The 18,723-nt window shown below is 42.2% G+C and overlaps 1 protein-coding gene across 1 annotated transcript in view; it reads left to right on the top strand.

The window, feature by feature from the left end:
- The first annotated feature begins 3,996 nt into the window (after window positions 1-3,996).
- Window positions 3,997-18,723, top strand: part of NLRP8 (NLR family pyrin domain containing 8) — a 30,912-nt gene continuing 16,185 nt past the window's right edge. The window contains exons 1-4 of the mRNA XM_020283606.1: window positions 3,997-4,309; window positions 7,168-7,239; window positions 8,967-10,563; window positions 14,808-14,978. Of these exons, the coding sequence (XP_020139195.1) occupies window positions 3,997-4,309; window positions 7,168-7,239; window positions 8,967-10,563; window positions 14,808-14,978 (2,153 nt within the window). The remainder of the gene's footprint in view (window positions 4,310-7,167; window positions 7,240-8,966; window positions 10,564-14,807; window positions 14,979-18,723) is intronic.

Genomic DNA, 18,723 nt, shown 5'->3' with positions numbered 1-18,723 from the left:
TTTATACGGTGAATTACATTTATAGATTTGTGTATGTTGAATCATCTCTGCATCCCTGAGATGAAGCCCACCTGGTTGTGATGAATTATTTTCTTGACAAGCACCTGGATTCAATTGGCTAGGATTTTATTGAGAATTTTTGCATCTATATTCATAAGGGATATTGGTCTGTAGTTTTCTTTTTTTGTTGCATCCTTTCCTGGTTTTGGTATCAGGGTTATGTTCGCTTCATAAAATGTGTTGGGGAGGATTCCATCCTTTTTGATGTTGTAGAATAATTTCTGCAGGATAGGCACCAGTTCTTCCTTGTAGGTATGGTAAAATTCAGGTGTGAAACCATCTGGTCCAGGACTTTTCTTTTTAGGAAGGTTTTTTATTGCTGTTTCAATTTCAGTACTTGATATTGGCCTGTTCAGAAATTCTATTTCTTTCCGGTTGAGCCTAGGGAGGCTGTGTGTTTCTGAGAGATTGTCCGTTTCCTCCACATTTTCCAGTTTAGTGCATAGAGGTTTTTTTAGTATTCATGAATTATATCTTGTATCTCTGTGGCATCCATTGTAATTTCTCCCTTACTGTTCCTGATGGAGCTTATTAGAGATTTTTCTTTTCTACTTTTTGTTAGTCTAACCAAAGGTGTGTCAATTTTGTTTATTTTTTGTAAGAACCAACTTTTGATTTGTTAACCTTCTGTATGGTTTCCCTATTGTCAATTTTGTTTAGTTCTGATTTGAACTTAATGATTTCACTTCTTCTGCTGGGTTTGGGGTTGGTCTGTTCTTCTTTTTCTAGTTCTTTGAGGTGATTCATTAGGTTGTCTATTTGTGATATTTTATACTTTTGGATATAGGCATTTATGGAAATAAACTTTCCTCTCAGGACTGCTTTAACTGTGTCCCTCAGGTTTTGATAACTTGTGTATCCTTTGTCATTTAGTTCAAAGAATCATTTGATTTCCATTTTGATTTCCTCATCTATGAAGTGGTCATTCAGCAGAAGGTTGTTTAGTTTCCATGATTTTGTGTATAAATGAGAGTTCCTGTTAGGGTTGATTTCTACTTTTATTCCATTGTGATCTGAAAAGATACATGGTATAATTTCTATCTTTTTAAATTGTGTGAGACATGCTTTGTGTCCAAGCATATGGTCAATCTTAGAGAATGACCCATGAGCTGATAAGAAGAACATATATTCAGTGGTTTGGGGATAGAATATCTTGTAAATGTCAGGCCCATTTGTTCTAGAGTTCTGTTTAAGTCCATTATTTCTTTGTTGATTTTCTGTTTGGAGGATCTGTCCTGTGCTGTCAGTAGGGTGCTAAAGTGTCCAACTATTATGGTGGTGGTGTTTACCCATTTGTTTAGATCAAGTAGACTTTGCTTTATGAATCTGGGTGCCCCAAAGTTGGGGGCATATATATTTAGTATTGTTATGTCTTCTTGAATTGTTTCCTTCACCATTATATAGTGACCTTCTTTGTCTTTTATTACTTTTGTTGATTTAAATACTAAGTTATCTGTAATCAGCACTGCCATGCCAGCTTTCTTTTGGCGTCTGTTTGCTTGAAATATTGGTCTCCATCCCTTTACCTTTAGGCTATATGTATCCTTGCAGGTTAGATGTGTTTCCTGAATGCAGCAGACACTTGGCTTGCATTTTTTTTAAATCCATTTGGCTAGCCTATGTCTCTTGAGTGGGAAGTTCAAACCATTCACATTTATTGAGACAACTGATAGGTGGGGCAGATTTCTGTTCATTATGTTGGGTTGAACTTTGTTGCTGTGTTCTCTCTTGAGCCATTGTGGTTTCTGGACTTTGATCTTTAGCTTTCGAGTAGATTTACATTCGTGAGTGTTTATTGTGCTGATCCATGAGTAACACTGTTTTAACACTCTAGTTCCTCAGGTTGTGGGTGGGGCTCTGGGACTTCCAAGTGTGTCCTTATTCTCCACCTCAGTGAGGGCTGGTCTGGGAGAGAGTCTGGGCGGAGCTGGGTTGGGTAACCCTGCCCTCAGGCACTACAAATGCTGTTAGCAGGGGTCACAGTTCTGTTCTCTGTTTCTAGGGAAAAGCTGTCAGGGAGGGGCTCAAATGGCCCCGCTCAGTCAGAAAGTCTGCATGTGGGGGTGGGGCCGTCTGAGACCCGCAGTCTGGAGCAGGCCTCGTTCCTTTCCACCCTCCCCAACTCCACAGCTTTTCCTAGGCCTCTACTAGCAGGCCAGACCTCACACCTCTGGGTCTCCCCTGGGTGTGATGTGGGCCGGGAGGTTCCCGGTGCAGGGGTGCTGCCTGGGCTGGGCACACAGCCCCGCCTTGAGAGGAGGGTTGCCCTCAAAGATGCTGATCTGCCCCTGAAGGCACACACACCTCAGTGGGCTGTTCACGAATATCCCTTCTGTGCCCCCGGCAATGCGAGACCTGGGTGCGTGGGATCTGGTCCACAGGTCTGACCTCTGGGCCCCAGAATTCAATCCCTGACCCCACCAGGGAGAGTAGTGCCAGTCTCAATTCACCCACAGGAGCCCTAGCTGGTTCGATGTCTCTCAGCCTCAGGGTCTGCCCTGTTCTCCTGGAGTCACCAGGCCAGCAGCACCTGGGAGGGCTGGCAGGTAGGGAGATCACAGTCTGAGTACCCCTTAGTTAGCTAAAGGGCCCCAAAAGGGAAGTTCCCATTCCCTGGCGATGCCTCTGGCTGTGGCTATATTGTCTCTCTCAGCAGCCGGGGTTAGGGTCAGGGAAGGGGAGAATGGAACAATATGGTGCCTGCTGCATGGCTTGGGTCTGTGCACACAGAGGTGTCCTGCAGGAGTTGGGAGTCTGGTGCCGTGTCCACTACAGGTTTACCGCTCACTGGTGGTGGCCGTCTCTGGCCTAGTGTCTGCAGGCCTCTCCTCCCGCTGGGGAGCCCACCAGCAGTCCAAGATGCAAGGGAGGGGAAAGTTAACTGCTCCACCTACCCTTGCCACTGGTCTCCAAGCTTATTGGGAGGTCTCTGCTTCCAGTTCTCCTCCACAACCTCCTCCTGTGGAGTCTCCTGGAGTCTCCAGTACCCCTCCTTCCGATCCTCGGCCAATGTATGCTCGTCTGCTTCCTTCTTTCTTCTTATTTCTTCTAGAAACTTTCTTTTTTGCAGAGATACTCTGTCTGGTGGTGTTTCTCATCTGCCATCTTGCTCCGCCCCTGCCACACTGGCTTCTGTTTCTCAATTTCCTTTGCTGGCCCCTCCAGCAGACCTCTGGGTACTGGGGTGCCCAGAACTCAGTCCTTGGACTTCTTTCCTTTCTTTCCTAAGCTCAGCATTTTAATGATCTCACTTTATCCCTTGAGTTTAAAAAACTACAGAGAACATATCTCCACTCTAGCCTGGGCAACAGAATGAGACTCTGTTTCAAAAAAAATTAATCAAATTTATCCAGAAGTTTGAGTGTCAAACGAGGGGGAAATTTGTTTAAATAAGCTATTATTAGAGGGGGACAAAAATACACCCATGATCCATTGCTTAATTAAAAATAAAAACTTTGTTGAACTTGAGTTTTAGTCTAATGGGGGCCTCTGGCTAAACACATATTTTCTAGATTTTAGCTTCATTCAATTATTTTACCTGCCTCTCTGTTTTTTTGCTAAATCTTTTACAAAGGCTGTGATATTTTTGCTTGCCTCTTCCCCAAAAGGGGGCATAGAGAGTAAAAATCAGCAAGCAGATGTGAGCCTGCTCCAAGCACTCAACGGGTAGTCAGCATTTTCCACAGGACGGAGAGTCTTTGAGGAAAGGAGGTGAAGAGAGTGTTTGGCATGCAGAATACACTACCAAATATGCATTTAACAAATCTGTCCTGGGTGGTGTTTCCATCTTCTTGTTTTATGTCTCCACAGGTCTCTCCTGTTCTCTCTTCTGAACGGTTGCTGTCAACACAGACGCTGAGGTGTTCTGGGCCTTGAGTGAAGATGAGTCGTGTGCGTCCAAGAGCCAGCCCCATCTCTCCCCTTTCCTTCTCCACCATGCGTGCCTCTTGCACCCTGCCCTATGCGTGCTCGTGCTGCTCCTCATCCCCTTGTGAAGACGCGGTCATGCTGTACATGTTGTATCTGAGCAAGGAGGAGCTGCAGATGTTCAAGCAGGGTTTAGTGAATGAGATCACTTCTGGCTCTTTCCACATTGCCTGGGACCATCTGGAGACAGCCCACTGGGCAGAGATGGTCCATTTCTTGATAGAGAACTTCCCCGGACGGAAAGCTTGGGATGTGACGCGCGACATCTTTGCCAAGATGAACCAGGACAATATGTCTTTTCTGGTACGACGGGAGCTAAATGGTGAGTGACGGTCTGGTATACAAAGCACAGGCAGACTTAGGTGCTAAGGAGCTAGATACTCCACTAGCCCCAATATGCATTATGGAACCCCTGAACCCTGAACTAGAACACAAACAGTGGGGTAAGATGCATCAAACACCGAAAAGCAAACACTATCATATTGACATATTAAAAAAAAATAGTTAACCAGATACTGCTTATGAGAGATAAGCTTTAACACATTGCCTGCTACACTAGGAAAAAAAAAATGTTTCTCTGGTGCCATGGTGTTTTCTTAAAACAAAATGATCCTTTCTAAAATTTGTTATTTTTTATTGGTTTTTGTCCATGAGTTATATGCAACACAATCCTGTTTCAGAATTAAATTGTCAATGTTCTTATTGTTACAATTAATATTAACAAGTAAGATTTTCATGGACCAATGGCAGGGTTTTGCTGCATGGCTCTCCAGGCTCAAAACCAGCCTGAGTTAAATACAACTCACATGACAGTCAATGTGCTAAATAAAGACACAGAGAAGTAGGAAGTAAAATAGTGGAAAAAACATGTAACATGAAAACACTGAACAGAAGAAAGCTGGTATATCTATGGTGATGTCAGCAATGTAATATTTAAGGCAAGAAGATTAAAGATTAAAAATAGCCATTTCACAATGACATGTCTTCAATATATACAAAGCCAAACTTGACTACAGTAGTTCCTCCTTATCCACAGTTTCGCTCTCCAAGATTTCAGTTACCCACAGTAAATTGCAGTCCAAAAATAGGCAAGTAGAGTACAATAAGATATTTTGAGAGAGAAACAATATTCACATAACTTTTATTATAGCATATTATAATTATTCTATTTTATTATGAATCTCTTGTTGTGCCTAGTTGATAAATTAAGCTTTATCATAGGTACATATAGGAGAAAACATAGTGTATATATGTGGTTTGGGAGTCTATTCACTGGGAGTCTCAGAACACACCCTGTGGGTAAAGAAGAACTGCTACACTAAAAGGAAAAATGAACAAATCCACAAACGTGATGTATGATGTTAACTACCTCTCCCAATGGTTATGAGTAATCAACATTCTTCTTGGTAAAAACAGAAGCTTCAAAGTACACAATTTTTAAACCTGAAGGGCAGGGGAGCAGGTGCATCACCTGTCTCTTTGGCCACTCTGACCCCGGCAGCTGGCTGGGCACCTGGTGTGTCATGGGCTTGAATACTGAGTGGCTACAGAGTAAGTGATTGCAGACAGGGACTCGCTCTAGATAAGGCAACCCAGGAAGTCGTCTTTGAGGAAGTGACACTAAGTTTGGGCCATAACAAATGAGAACACAGCAGCCACGTGGGAAGGAGGGAGAATAAATGAAAAAGAAAATCAGGTGAGGGAAACCTCATGGCTTGGGGCTAGAGAAAAATCTTGGCGTCAATGAACAGAAAATGTTACTAACAGTAATAATGAAAACCTCATGAAAACAGATGTATGCAGTTGATACTCGTTATTTGTGGATTGCGTATTGTGAATTTGCCTACTCAAATTTGCTTGTAGCCCCAAAATCAATACTTAAGTTTTTCGAGGTCATTCGTAGACCTGAACAAAGCAGTGAAAACCTTGAGTTGACTAATGCATGTTCCCGGCTGAGATCAAACAGGGCTCATCCTGTACGCCGGTGTCCTTTCCATGGTCTGTTTAGTGCCATATTGTTATGCTCTTGGTTGGTGGTTTTGCTGTTCAAAAGGCCCCCAAACGTGATACTGAAGTGCCATCCAGTAAGCACAAGAAGGCTGGGATGTTTCTCCAGCCCGAAGATGGGGGAAAAAATTTTTTAAAGGGCTATGATGTGCCTTATGGAGAAGGTACATGTGTTAGATAAGCTTTATTCAGGCATGATTCATAGTGCTGTTGGCCATGAGTTCAATGTTAATGAATCAACAGTGTATATTAAATAAGATGTCTTTAAACAAAAACACATAAAACGGGGTCATGTCATTGACCAGTCAATGAAAATATTATAACCAGAGGGTCAAAGGAAACTAACTCTGTAATTTTCAGGGGAAAATGGTTTAGTGTTTGCTAATTCAGCATTCACAGCAATTTTATAGAATATAACTACCATGAATAACAATCAATGACTGTGTGTGTGTGTGTGTGTGTGTGTGTGTATACACACACGGTGTGTGAATGTATATATGTGTACATATACACATAATAGGAATACACCATCATCCCTTAGTATCCAAGGGGGATTTGTTTTAGGACCCCCCTCAGATACCAAAATCCAAGGATTCGCAAATCCCTTATATAAAATGACATATTTGCATGTAACCTACACACATTATCTTACATAGTTTAAATCATTTCTAGATTACTAATGATACATAATATAATATAAATGCTATGTAAATAGTTGTTATATTACTTATTTGTGTTTTTATTATTTTTTTTTAAATATTTTCCATCCTTGGTTGGTTGAATCCACACATGGAAAACCCACAGATACAGGGAGCCAACTGTATACATATATGCATACACATAGATGTTTAAAGTGTGTATGTATTTTACATATGTGTGAGTGTATGTGTATTTGCATATATTTCTCCCTCAGTGTGTGGCTGGGCTATAAATATATGATTTTATCAATGCTTTCCTTAGGGCATTATAAAACAGCACCATTGTCTCATTTCCTAAGATTACTGTGATAGAAACCTAGGTGGTTTTCTTCGCCTGAATGCAGGTGGCGAGAGAATGAGGTTTTCACACTGTGTGGCTGCTCTCATCCTAAAATGGCCCACTGCCTCTATGTTCTTGTCCCTACAATGTGGGTCATCCTATTCCCATGGGACAGGTGGCATTTTTCTGTTTCAGACATTCTCCCTACCCTGGAACCGGAGGACATGCATCCTAGAGAACCACAAATGAACCTGGAGGAAGAATCTGGTAGGTGCCCACATTGTCACAGACCAGGCGGGATATGGGGTGTGGATTGTGATGGTTCCTGAGGCAAGGCTGAGTGTAGGTTACTGTGTCTAGTTAGTCTGACCAATCCGAACTTGAGCGAAAAAAGCACTGGTAGACTAACTAGCTAGGAAGTCAGCCTCCAACACAGCTGGCTCCAGGGCTCAAGCTCTATCACCATGGCACTGTCTCTCCTCCTCGTAGCTCACATTCTGTTGCATCCAGTCTCGAGCTGTCTCTCTCTTGCATCTTGGCAACCTGTGCCACTAGCTGCCCTAGCACCTGCAGAAAAAGTGCACTCACTTTCTAACATTTCCAGCAAAAGCTATAGAATTGACTGCACTGAATGAACAAAAGTCACAAGCTCATTGGTGAAGAGATGCTCCAGTTGGCTAAGTCTAGCTCGTGGACTTATGAGCTAGCATGGCGGTGGGGTTAGTCACAGCCCAATTTAATGGACAGGAAGTGTGAAGGAATAGAGTTCCAAGAAAACATTGGGTGCTGTTGCCAGAATGGGAGTGGTTGGTGACCTGGCAAATGCATGGAGCAGATGACTATATCCTCCCTCCTTCCTTCACTATCGGGGCCACCAAAGTGGGATTCTAGAGAGAAGACAAGTTCTGTTAGTGTGAAAACAGCCTTTATCCATCAGATTGTGTAAAGAAAGTTCATAAGAAATCAAGGGCCAAAGGAAGACATTGCCATCTGTCATGAGACTGTGAAAACACGCAGCAGTGGAAGGTGGGATGGTTGGTTCCAGCCCTGGTGTAGGTAGATTTCGCTGAGAGCCTATAGTTCTAACAACACTCTAAAATCCCTACCCCTGATTTTATAGTAGGAAAATTAGAGTAAATCCTACTCCAATTTTAGAGATGCCAAGATTGAGGCTTAGAGAGTCTGTAACTGGCTCAAGGTCATAAAGCTAATAAGTAGGTAGATCTCAGATTCCTGGGAAGCGTCCTTTTACCTGTCAGCCAGGGGCACAGTGGGAACCCGGCATCACCTCCACCTTTGTGAAGTTTATAGTTAAGGGAATGGAAAGGGGAGAAAAAAGGCATCACAAATTAGGATGAAGGTTTGTGACATCCTGTAAACTGTCTACCCAAACTGTCTACCTTCTAAGCTAATATCCACTTTTATGGAGGGATAAAATGTGCCCATCCCTACAGGAAATATATACTTTTTTTCACCTGCTTTTCTTGAAGTTGGGGTTAATTGTGTGGCAATTCTAGGCCATCAGACATAAGTAGAAGTCTCCTAGGTGCTTCTGTTCATACTGATAAAAACAGACATGAGCTATTAGTGTGTCCCTTCCCTCAGTTATTTCTGATTTGAATGCAGACAGTTCAGCTAAAACTGTAACAGCAGTCTTCTACCTGTGAGCCAAGAAGTAAGGTGGGGGAAAAGGGCTGAAAGAATCGCAGTGCTAGTTGCCGTGAACCTATGGAGCCACCAAACAAATTTCAGCAGCCTTGTGCCTACCACATTTCTTATGGAAAAATCAGTCCTTGTTTCATTTAAGCTACTTCAAGTTGAGTTTTCTGTTAATTTCAGCTTATTAACTGATGTAACAGTGTCAGGAAATGTATCTAATTTATGCAAGTGTATCATGGGGTTTGACATAGACATCAAGTTTTCTTACTATTCTGTTAGTTCTCACAAGCAACTCTGATGTTGTGCCCCGTATTTCTGCCATCTCTCAAATCTAGGTGAACTGCAGAAGTACAAATTGCACGTGATAGAAAAGTATTTACCCATATGGAACAGTACCACTTGGCCTAGAAACCAAAGGGACTTCTTGTACCAAGACGTAGGCAGACACGAGACGTATTTACCATGTCTATTTCTACCCAAAAGACCTCAAGGCAGACAGCCCAAGACTGTGGTCATACAGGGAGTTCCTGGGGTAGGAAAAACAACCCTGGCCAAAAGGATAATGATGGAGTGGGCGGGGAACAAGTTCTACGCCCACAAGCTCTGGTACGTTGTCTACTTCCACTGCGAGGAGGTGAACCAGGCAGCAGGGCAAAGCTTCTTGGAGCTGCTTGAGAACAAGTGGCCCGAGTCTCAGGCACTTGTCTCGAAGATCATGTCCTCGCCAGACCAACTTCTGCTGCTCTTTGATGGCTTTGAGGAATTCCCAACGACCTTCATAGAAAAGCCTGACAAGCTGAGTGACGACTGCACCCAGAAACTGCCTGGCTCCGTTATTCTGAGCAGTTTGTTGAGCAAGAGAATGCTCCCCGAAGCCACGCTGCTGATCATGATACGACCCACCTCCTGGCAGGTGTGCAAATCCATGCTGAAATGTCCTTCTCGTGTAGCACTGCCAGGGTTTGATACCAGAGAGAAAATCAAGTATTTCAGGACCTATTTTGGAAACACGAGGGAGGGCCGTGCAGCCCTGAGTTTTGCGCTGGAAAACACGATTCTCTTTTCCATGTGCCAGGCGCCTGCGGTGTGCTGGGTGGTTTGCTCCTGTCTGAAGCAGCTAGTGGAGAGAAGTGAAAACCTCACGCAGGTGTGTCCCAACGCCACAACTGTGTTTGTCCAGTATCTTTCAGGCCTGTTTGCAACTGGAGCTGAGAACCTCTCCAGGAAGATGCAGCAAGAACAACTGGAAAGCCTGTGTCACTTGGCCTCACGGGGCATGTGGTGCAGGAAATGGGTGTTTAATACGGAAGACCTCAGAAAGGCCAAGGTGGATGAGGCTGGAGTCGCCGCTCTTCTCAGCGTGAATATCCTCCGGAGGGTGGAAAGCAAGGAAGATCACTATGCCTTCACCCTCTTGATTTTCCAGGAATTTTTTGCTGCCTTGTTTTATGTTCTCTGTTTCCCACAAAGACTCAAAACCTTTCACGCGTTGACGCGTATGGACATCCGGCGCCTGGTGGCAAGTCCCAGAGGAAACAACGATCTTGCTCACATGGGGCTTTTTCTATTTGGCCTTTTAAATGAGGTGTGCATGTCGGTCGTGGCACAGTCCTTCAGATGCAGGCCGTCCTGGTGCAACAAGAAGAAACTGTTCAAAGTTCTGCCCTGGTTGCATAAGAGTCACCCACTGTCTCCGTGCTGCGGGGTCCCACAGTTGTTCTGCTGTCTGCACGAAATCCAGGAGGAAGACTTCGTGAGACAGGCCCTGGATGGTTATCATAAAGCTATCTTGAGAATCAACAAGGATACAGACATTCAAGTATCTGCTTTTTGCCTCAAGTACTGTCGAAATTTGCAGGAGATGGAACTGACTGTCACCCTGAACTTCATGAATGGGCAGAATTCCAGCTTTGATTTCCACGATGACTCTGAGTAAGCACTCTCTCTCCCTCTCTCTTTCTCCCTCCCCCTGACTACCCTACCCACAGGCATTGCCTACAGTCCCCTGGCATGCAGGGATTGATGCTCTTGCCTCAAAGACCAGGTTTCTGAACTCCTAAACCTTTCTGATCTCTCCCTACTCCAGTCTGCACAGGACTTCTGTTTTAAGACAAACCTGTATCTAGGGTGACCCGGCTGCCCCAATTGGCCTGGAATTGAGGGGATTTACCAGATATGGGACTTTCTATTTTGTACTGTGAGGACTAAAGTTATTCCTGGGTTGGTGGACTTTCGGTGCTAAACCTGGGAGAATCCTGAGCATACCAAGATAAGCTGTTCACCCTCCTTATCTCTGTGCTGCATGCCCATATTTAAGGGACTTTGCCTCCTTTATCACCTCTACTTTTATGCATCACAAGGCTTTTGCTCCCTGGGGAAGAGCTGTCCAGTGGAACTTACTGTGGTGATGGAAATGCCCACATCTGTCCTGTCTAATATGGGAACCACTGGTTACATGCAACTATTGAGCACTTGGAATGCAGCAAATGTGACCAAGGGACTGAATTTTTGAAACTACATTTAACTTGAGTTTAAATAGCTACATGTGGCTAGTAGCTACCACATTGGACATCACACCTCAAGGGGCTTTCTTTCAGAGCAAAAGTGTATTTTCCATCTTGAATTACACATCCTCATCAAGTGATTGTTACATCTCCCACTTTCCTTTCTCACTGAACAACTTTAAATCATAATTCCTTTTCTCTGTATCTTCCTTATTCCACACTGTGATCCGAGTGAGAGGATGTTCTGGTGCTATGACTAACACCATGGGTTTTCCAGCCCTCTCAATCACTAGCTGTGTATCTTCAGACAGTTTGCTTAATTTCTGGGTCTCTGTTTCTTTATGAGTAAAATGGGAATTTAAATAATAGTACATATCTCAAAAGGGTATTACAAAGGTTAAACAAGATAAAATATATGACCCACTGAACAAATCCTGGCCTTCAGTTAGCACCTAGTAAATACTAATGTAATTCCTATCCCTACCACTCAATGGAACCTCTCTTGGAAAATCTTTACTCTGGCAAATATAATTGATTCTTTTTCTTAAGAATTGGCAGATAGCACCGACTACTCATTTTTCATGTCGGTTGATATTTACTCAGCACCTGCCATATATCCGACACAATGCCAAGTACTCACTTTCTGTGAATTACTTCTCCATCTGACACCAGGATGCCCTGGAGGTCACGGGTATGATGTAATTTGCCCATGGTCACATAGCTGGTTGAAGCTACCACTTGAACTAAAACGTGACCCCAGTGACTATGACAGAAAGAGTTGGACAAGTAGACTGACTCCTGGAGCTGGGGGTGAGCTGGGGGAACCCTCTCTGATGTGTAATTGAAATGCCGCCCTCATCTTAGCTGCTTTGCAAGGAGGGGTCACAATCTCTCCCCATGAAAGAACTGCGTACGTCTTCAGCATAGTGACACATAGCTCTCTGATGTTCGCTTTAAACATATGCTAGTCTAATGAATGACTGAATAAATAGAACTTGGCCTCTTCTTATGCTAGGGGACACTTGGGCTCTGTTCCTTTCTTCCTCATGGCAAGCAATGTGCAGGTCTCCCAGGCACATGTGAGTTTCTCTGGGGCAGAGGTAAGCAAACCACAGCCTGCAAAAACCCAGCTTGCTGCTTGTTTTGGTCAATTTTGAATGGATCATAGCCGTGCTTGTTTGTTACATGCTATGACCACTACCTCACTGCAGTGGCAGAACTGAGTCATTGCCAAGCTGAATATATTTGCTATCTGGCCAATTATGGGAAACATTTGCCAACCTCTGCTCTTGGGTATATTTTTAGAATTAGAGTTACTGCATCACAAGATACACACATAGTACATTTTCATCACCATAAATATCACCAAATTACTTTCCATTGAATCTTGGTATCTCTTGGGTAGAAAGAAAAAAAATTTTTTTTTGAGATAGGGTCTCACTCTGTCACCCAGGATGGAGTGCAGTAGTGTAATCACAGCTCACTGTAAACTTGAACTTCTAGCCTCAAGCAAATCCTCCCAGCTCAGCCTCCCAAAGCGCTGGAATTACTGGGTGATCTGCCACACCCAGCCTGGGGAGAATTAAACTTATTCATGTAGATGTTAAATGACTCTATGGGACCGTGGTTTTTTATATCTATTCCCAACTTTCATGGACAATTCCAATGTGATCCACAATATCATGTTTAACTGGCCTTCTAGCCCCTGGGTACCTTTTATTAGGGAGGAGAATGAAGACTTGATAATCAACTTGGTGTTGCCTCTTGATCGTCCAACTAAGACCTCAAAAGTCTGATTACAATGAGACAGAATAATCTTAAAGCCTAACATCAGTAGAACTCCTAAGAGATGGTGTATTTCTTTCATGCTGGTTGGTCCGTTGATAACTTTTGTGGAAGTTCCTAGGGTGAGTTGATATCATTCCTACGTATTTATTTGCATTCCTATGTGTGTGATGGGTATAACAATATATAGCACTATTCTATGAGATTTAATTTTTTCAAATTACATATCAGTGTAAATATTTTGAAATTTGCTTTTTTCATAGGTCTTGAGAATCTTTGAATTCTGCCCTTCTTCAATGAAGTGTTCTTTTAAAATAGGTGTACTAGAGATTATTAAAACATTTCCCCCTTGATATACTTTTGGGTTATTTTCAAGTATTCTTTAATGCAAACAACAAAAATCTTCACATATCTCTTGGTCAGCCCCTTTGAAAGAATCTCTGGGAAGGTATGGTAGAGAAAGTCAGCAGGTCCTTCCACAGCAAAACTACATTACATGTTGCTCGAGCTCAGGGTTTTTCTTTTTGTACTCACCATGCCAAAAAGATTAACTTTTCCCTTATTCAGATCTAGGGTTTTTCTTTTTAACACAGATTTTCTATACACAGAGTAAGAATGTGGGATGCAAGCTATAATTCAATCTCTGCCCCGTATGAATCCCAAGTAATTTTCTTTTTTTTTTTACTGCCTTAAATTTATTTATCAAATACAACACATATTAAACCTTACATGGGAATTACTTAAGTTAAACAAGATGCAAACTTCTAACACAAACACAGAAGAAATCCCCGTGAAGAAAGATTCCAGCAGAAGCAGGAAGACATTGGTAAAGTTATTTAACTAAAAGAAAGGAGAAAACTGAAACTTTGGTTTAAAGCCAAATAATGTTCGAGGCATCCAATGTTTGCAGCTAATGTCAACTGTTTCTTCTTTTTCTACCAGAGTTAACTGTTCACCTCACTCCTAGGTGAGTTAGGGTCAACACAGACCTCTCAGTAACATCCTTCAGGGGAAATCAAAGAGAACTAAAGTAAATACAACATAAACTCTTATTCAAAATAGAATCAAGGAATACATAAATCTAAGGGGATACAAAGCAGGGAATATTACAGACGAATCTTTAAGTTTCTTAATGTTTCCACCAAGACTTTGAAAATTCAGAACATAAGGTACTGATAACATTGCTCTGCGCTTGAGGAAACCTAGATCCCAAAAGTGAGAAGGCATTTTCCACACCCTGAAACCAAACCAAACAACAACCAAGTAATTTTCCAAAGCAATATCCTTTCTTAATAAGTCATGGGGAAATACAGATTTCTTACCTGAGGCCATGAACCTTCCTAAAATAAAATAAATCTTGTGATGGTTCTTCCGGGCATTTTTTTTTTTTTTTTTTTTTTTTTTTTTTTGAGACAGAGTCTCACTTTGTTGCCCAGGCTAGAGTGAGTGCCGGGGCGTCAGCCTGGCTCACAGCAACCTCAATCTCCGGGGCTCAGCGATCCTACTGCCTCAGCCTCCCGAGTAGCTGGGACTACAGGCATGCGCCACCATGCCCGGCTAATTTTTTGTATATATATTTTTAGTTGGTCAATTAATTTATTTCTATTTTTGGTAGAGACGGGGTCTCGCTCAGGCTGGTTTTGAACTCCTGACCTTGAGCAATCCGCCCGCCTCGGCCTCCCAAAGTGCTAGGATTACAGGCGTGAGCCACCGCGCCCGGCCTTTTTTTTTTTTTTTTTTTTAATGAGAGCATCGTAGAGTCATCATGGGGTCTATGACCCTAACCAGAGTAGGGAACACCAGCCCTGGGCTTACAAGTAGTTTTTCTCTAACCTACTAGTTTCATCACTAACAACAAGGCATTTCTCTTTTCTCCCTTCCACGCAGAGAACTAGCGAGTGATAAGCTGTATGACTGGTGGCAAGACTTGTGCTCCGTGTTCACAACAAACGAGAAGTTGGAAGTCCTGGCTGTGACAGACAGCGTCATCGAGTCTCCTGTCGTGAAGATTCTTGCTGATGCACTGAAACACCCTCAGTGTAAACTACAAAAACTACTGTGAGTACAGAACAAACCCCGGTTGGAGGACATTCCATGGGAACAGATTGGTTCCCATTCGGTTTCTTCACTCCCTCCCCACTCGCACTAGACTTCCAGGAGGCACCCATGTCCGCCCCATGACAGAAGGTCCAGAGTGGCCATTATTACCGTGCAGCAAGAGTCACGAGGTGCTTGGCCAGTGACACCACCCACTCTGGAGCTGGGCTGCTGGCCCAGCTCCTGTCTTACCAGATACTAGCTTTAGAGTGCTTTGGAATGAGTGGTGTGTACAATGGGTCATTGGATTTCTGACATCTCAGCCCTGATAATGCCTCAAGGTATCTGCCCATAAAACAATCACATTATGGAGATTAAATGCAGTCATGCATGCGGCACCTATGGAACTGTGCCTGAGCAGTAAGTGCTGCATAATCCCAGTGCGTAGTTGTTCTTCTCTGAAGGGACACTGCTTCATAGAAGCCATGTGCTAAGTAAGCACTTTGCAGCTGTACCGCTGCACTCCATGGAAGTAGGTACCATCCTCCCGATTGTTCAACTAAGTGAGAACCAGAGAAGTTAAGTGACTTGTCTAAGATCACACAGCTGGTAAGCTTTAAGAAAAATGCTACATCCCAGAGATCCTAGAGCTTGTCCCCTCCACCACACGCTGTGCTTCTCTGCTGCACAATTATGAGCAGATCCATGGAGCGAGCTACACCAGAGAGGGTACGTAGGAACTGGGCTGGAAAGGAGATTTACATGGAGGAGGGGAGAAAATTATTTTCAATAAGAAACACTGTAATGGCAAGCATTTTTGCCGTGCTCGCCATCGGTGCTTTGCACATTAATGCTCTAAAAACTCACCCTTTAAAAGTTAGGTATTCCCATTTCACAGATGAAGAAACTGGGGCATGAGGTTACATAGCCACTAGGCAGTAAAATTTGGATTTAAATTGAACCAGTTGGCTCCAAACTAGTTCTCTTAACCTCATATTCCCTCCTTCCCTCCCTTCCCCCGTCTCGATTTTAAGATCCAGAAATCCAATAATCCATCATATGAACCACCAACGCCTTCCTTGACATAGGCCACCAGGCATCACATGGCCCCTGGCCAGCGTTTGACCTGTTTTCTCTCCTGTCATCATAATGGTTACTGTTGGTCCACACTTACTGAGCACCTACTCTGTGGCAAGAACTGTGGAGAATTTCACATGGGTTATGTAGATTAACTCTCACAACCATCCTAAGGAGAAAATGTTTTATGTGGACTTGAAATTGAAGCTTAGAGAGCTCAAGTGACTTATACAAGGTCATCCAACTAGGAAGGTGGAGATGAGATGAGAACCCAGTTCTGAGCTCTGTACTGCACAGAAAGGGCCCCCTCATATTTTTCATGGACTGATTGAATGTATAAGAACTAATTGGCATTTGATAAAAGTCAACATCCCTTAATGATAAAAAAAAAAAACTCAAAAACTAGGCATAGAGAGAATAAATGAACTTATCTCAACATGATGAAAACTGTATATGACAGACCCACCCACAGACAGGCTTGTACTGAATTGGGAAAAATGAAAGCTTTTCCTTTAAGATCCGGAGCAAGACAAGGTTGTCCACTTTCACCACTATCATTCAACAGAGTACTAGATGTTCTTATCCAGAGCAATCAGACAAGAGAAAGAAATAAAAGGCATCCAAATTGGAAAGGAAGAAGTCAAATTATCCTTGTTTACAGATTATATGATCTTATTTCTAGAGAAGCCTAAAGATTCCACACACAAAACTATCAAAACTGATAAACAAATTCAGTAAAGCTGCAGGATACAAAATCAATATACAAAATTCAGTAGCATTTCTATATGCCAACAGCAATCTGAAAAGGAAATCAAGAAAGTAATCCCAATTACATTGTACAGTGGCTAAATCAAACTATTATAGCTACAAATAAAATACCCAGGAATAAACTTAACCAAAGAAGCAAAAGATCTCTACATAGAAAACTATAAAACAATGATGAAAAATTGAAGAGGATACACACACACAAATTGAAAGATACCCCATGCTCATAAATTGTAATAATATTGTTAAAGTATCTATATTACCCAAAGAAATCTATGGATTCAATACAATCACCATCAAAATACCAATGACATTCTTCACAGAAATAGAATGAATAATCCTACAATTTGTATGGAACCACGAAAGATCCAGGATAAATAAAGCCATCCTGAGTACAAAGAACAAAACTAGAGGGATCACACTGTCTGACTTCAAATTACACTGCCAAGATATATAACCCAAACAGCATGGTACTGGCATAAAAACAGACACACAGACCAATGGAACAGAATAGAGAACTCAGAAATAAATCCACGCATCTACAGTGAACTTATCTTTGTCAAAAACATACAGTGGGGGAAAGAACAGTCTCCTCAATAAATGGTGCTGGGAAATCTGAAAATCCATATGCAAAAGAATGAAACTAAACCCTTATCTCTTGCCATATACAAAAATCAAATAAAAATGGATTAAAGACTTAAATATAAGACCTGAAACTATGAAACCACTTGGGAAACACTTCAGAACATTGGTCTGGGCAAAGATTTATTGAGCAATACACCAATGCACAGTCAACCAAAGTAAAATTGGACAGATGGGATCACATCAAGCTAAATAGCTTCTGCACAATGAAGGAAACAGTGTAGAGACAACTCACAGAAGGGGAGAAAATATTTGCAAACTACCATCTAACGAGATTGATAACTATTAATAGAATAAGGAGTTCTAACAGTTCAGTAGGAAGAAAATCAAATAATCCAATTAAAAGATGGGCAAAGGATTTGAATAGACATTTCTCAAAAGAAGACATACAGATGGCCAACAGGGTACGAAAAAATGCTCAACATCATTAGTCATCAGAGAAATGCAAAAGAAAACTGCAATGAGATATCATCTCACCCCAGGTAAAATGGTTTTAATCAAAAAGACAAGCAGTAACAAATGCTGTGAGGCTGTGGAGAAAGGGGAGCTCTCCGACACTGTTGGTGGGAATGTAAATCAGTGCAACCACTATGGAGAACCAGCATGGACGTTCCTCAAAACACTAAAAATAGAACTAGCATATGAACAAGAAATCCCACTGCTGGGTATATATCCAAAGGAGAGGAAATCAGCATATAGAAAAAATATACACACACATATTTATTGCAGCACTATTCACAATAGCCAAGGTATGGAATCAGCCTAAGTGTCCATCAATGGATAAATGGATAAAGAAATTATGGTATATATACACAATGAAATGCTATATGGCCACAAAAAAGAATGAAATCCTGCCATTTGCAACAACATGGATGGAACTGAAGAACATTGTGTTAAGTGAAATAAGCCAAGCACAGAAAGACAAATCTCACATGTTTTCACTCATAAGTGGGAGCTAAATATTAAAAATGATCTCATGAAGACCAGACAGTAGAATGATGGTTACCAGAAGCTGGGAAGGATAGGATGGGGGGCATAAAGTGGGGATGGTTAATGGGTACAAAAATATGGTTAGATAGATTGAATGATATTTGATAGCATAACAAAGTGACTATAATCAACAATAAACTAGGGTTTGCTTTAAAATAACTAAAAGAATAGAAATGGACTATTCCTAATACAAAGAAATGTTAAATGCCTGAGGAGATGGATACCCCAATTATCCTGATTTGGGTAATTCACATCATGTGACTGTATCTAAACACTGCATGTACCCTATAAA

This window comes from Microcebus murinus, chromosome 32 (assembly GCF_040939455.1).
Source record: "Microcebus murinus isolate Inina chromosome 32, M.murinus_Inina_mat1.0, whole genome shotgun sequence".
Taxonomy (NCBI): Eukaryota; Metazoa; Chordata; class Mammalia; order Primates; family Cheirogaleidae; genus Microcebus; species Microcebus murinus.
The sequence above is the reverse complement of the archived record's forward strand: the minus strand, read 5'-3'. Positions and strand labels throughout refer to the sequence as shown.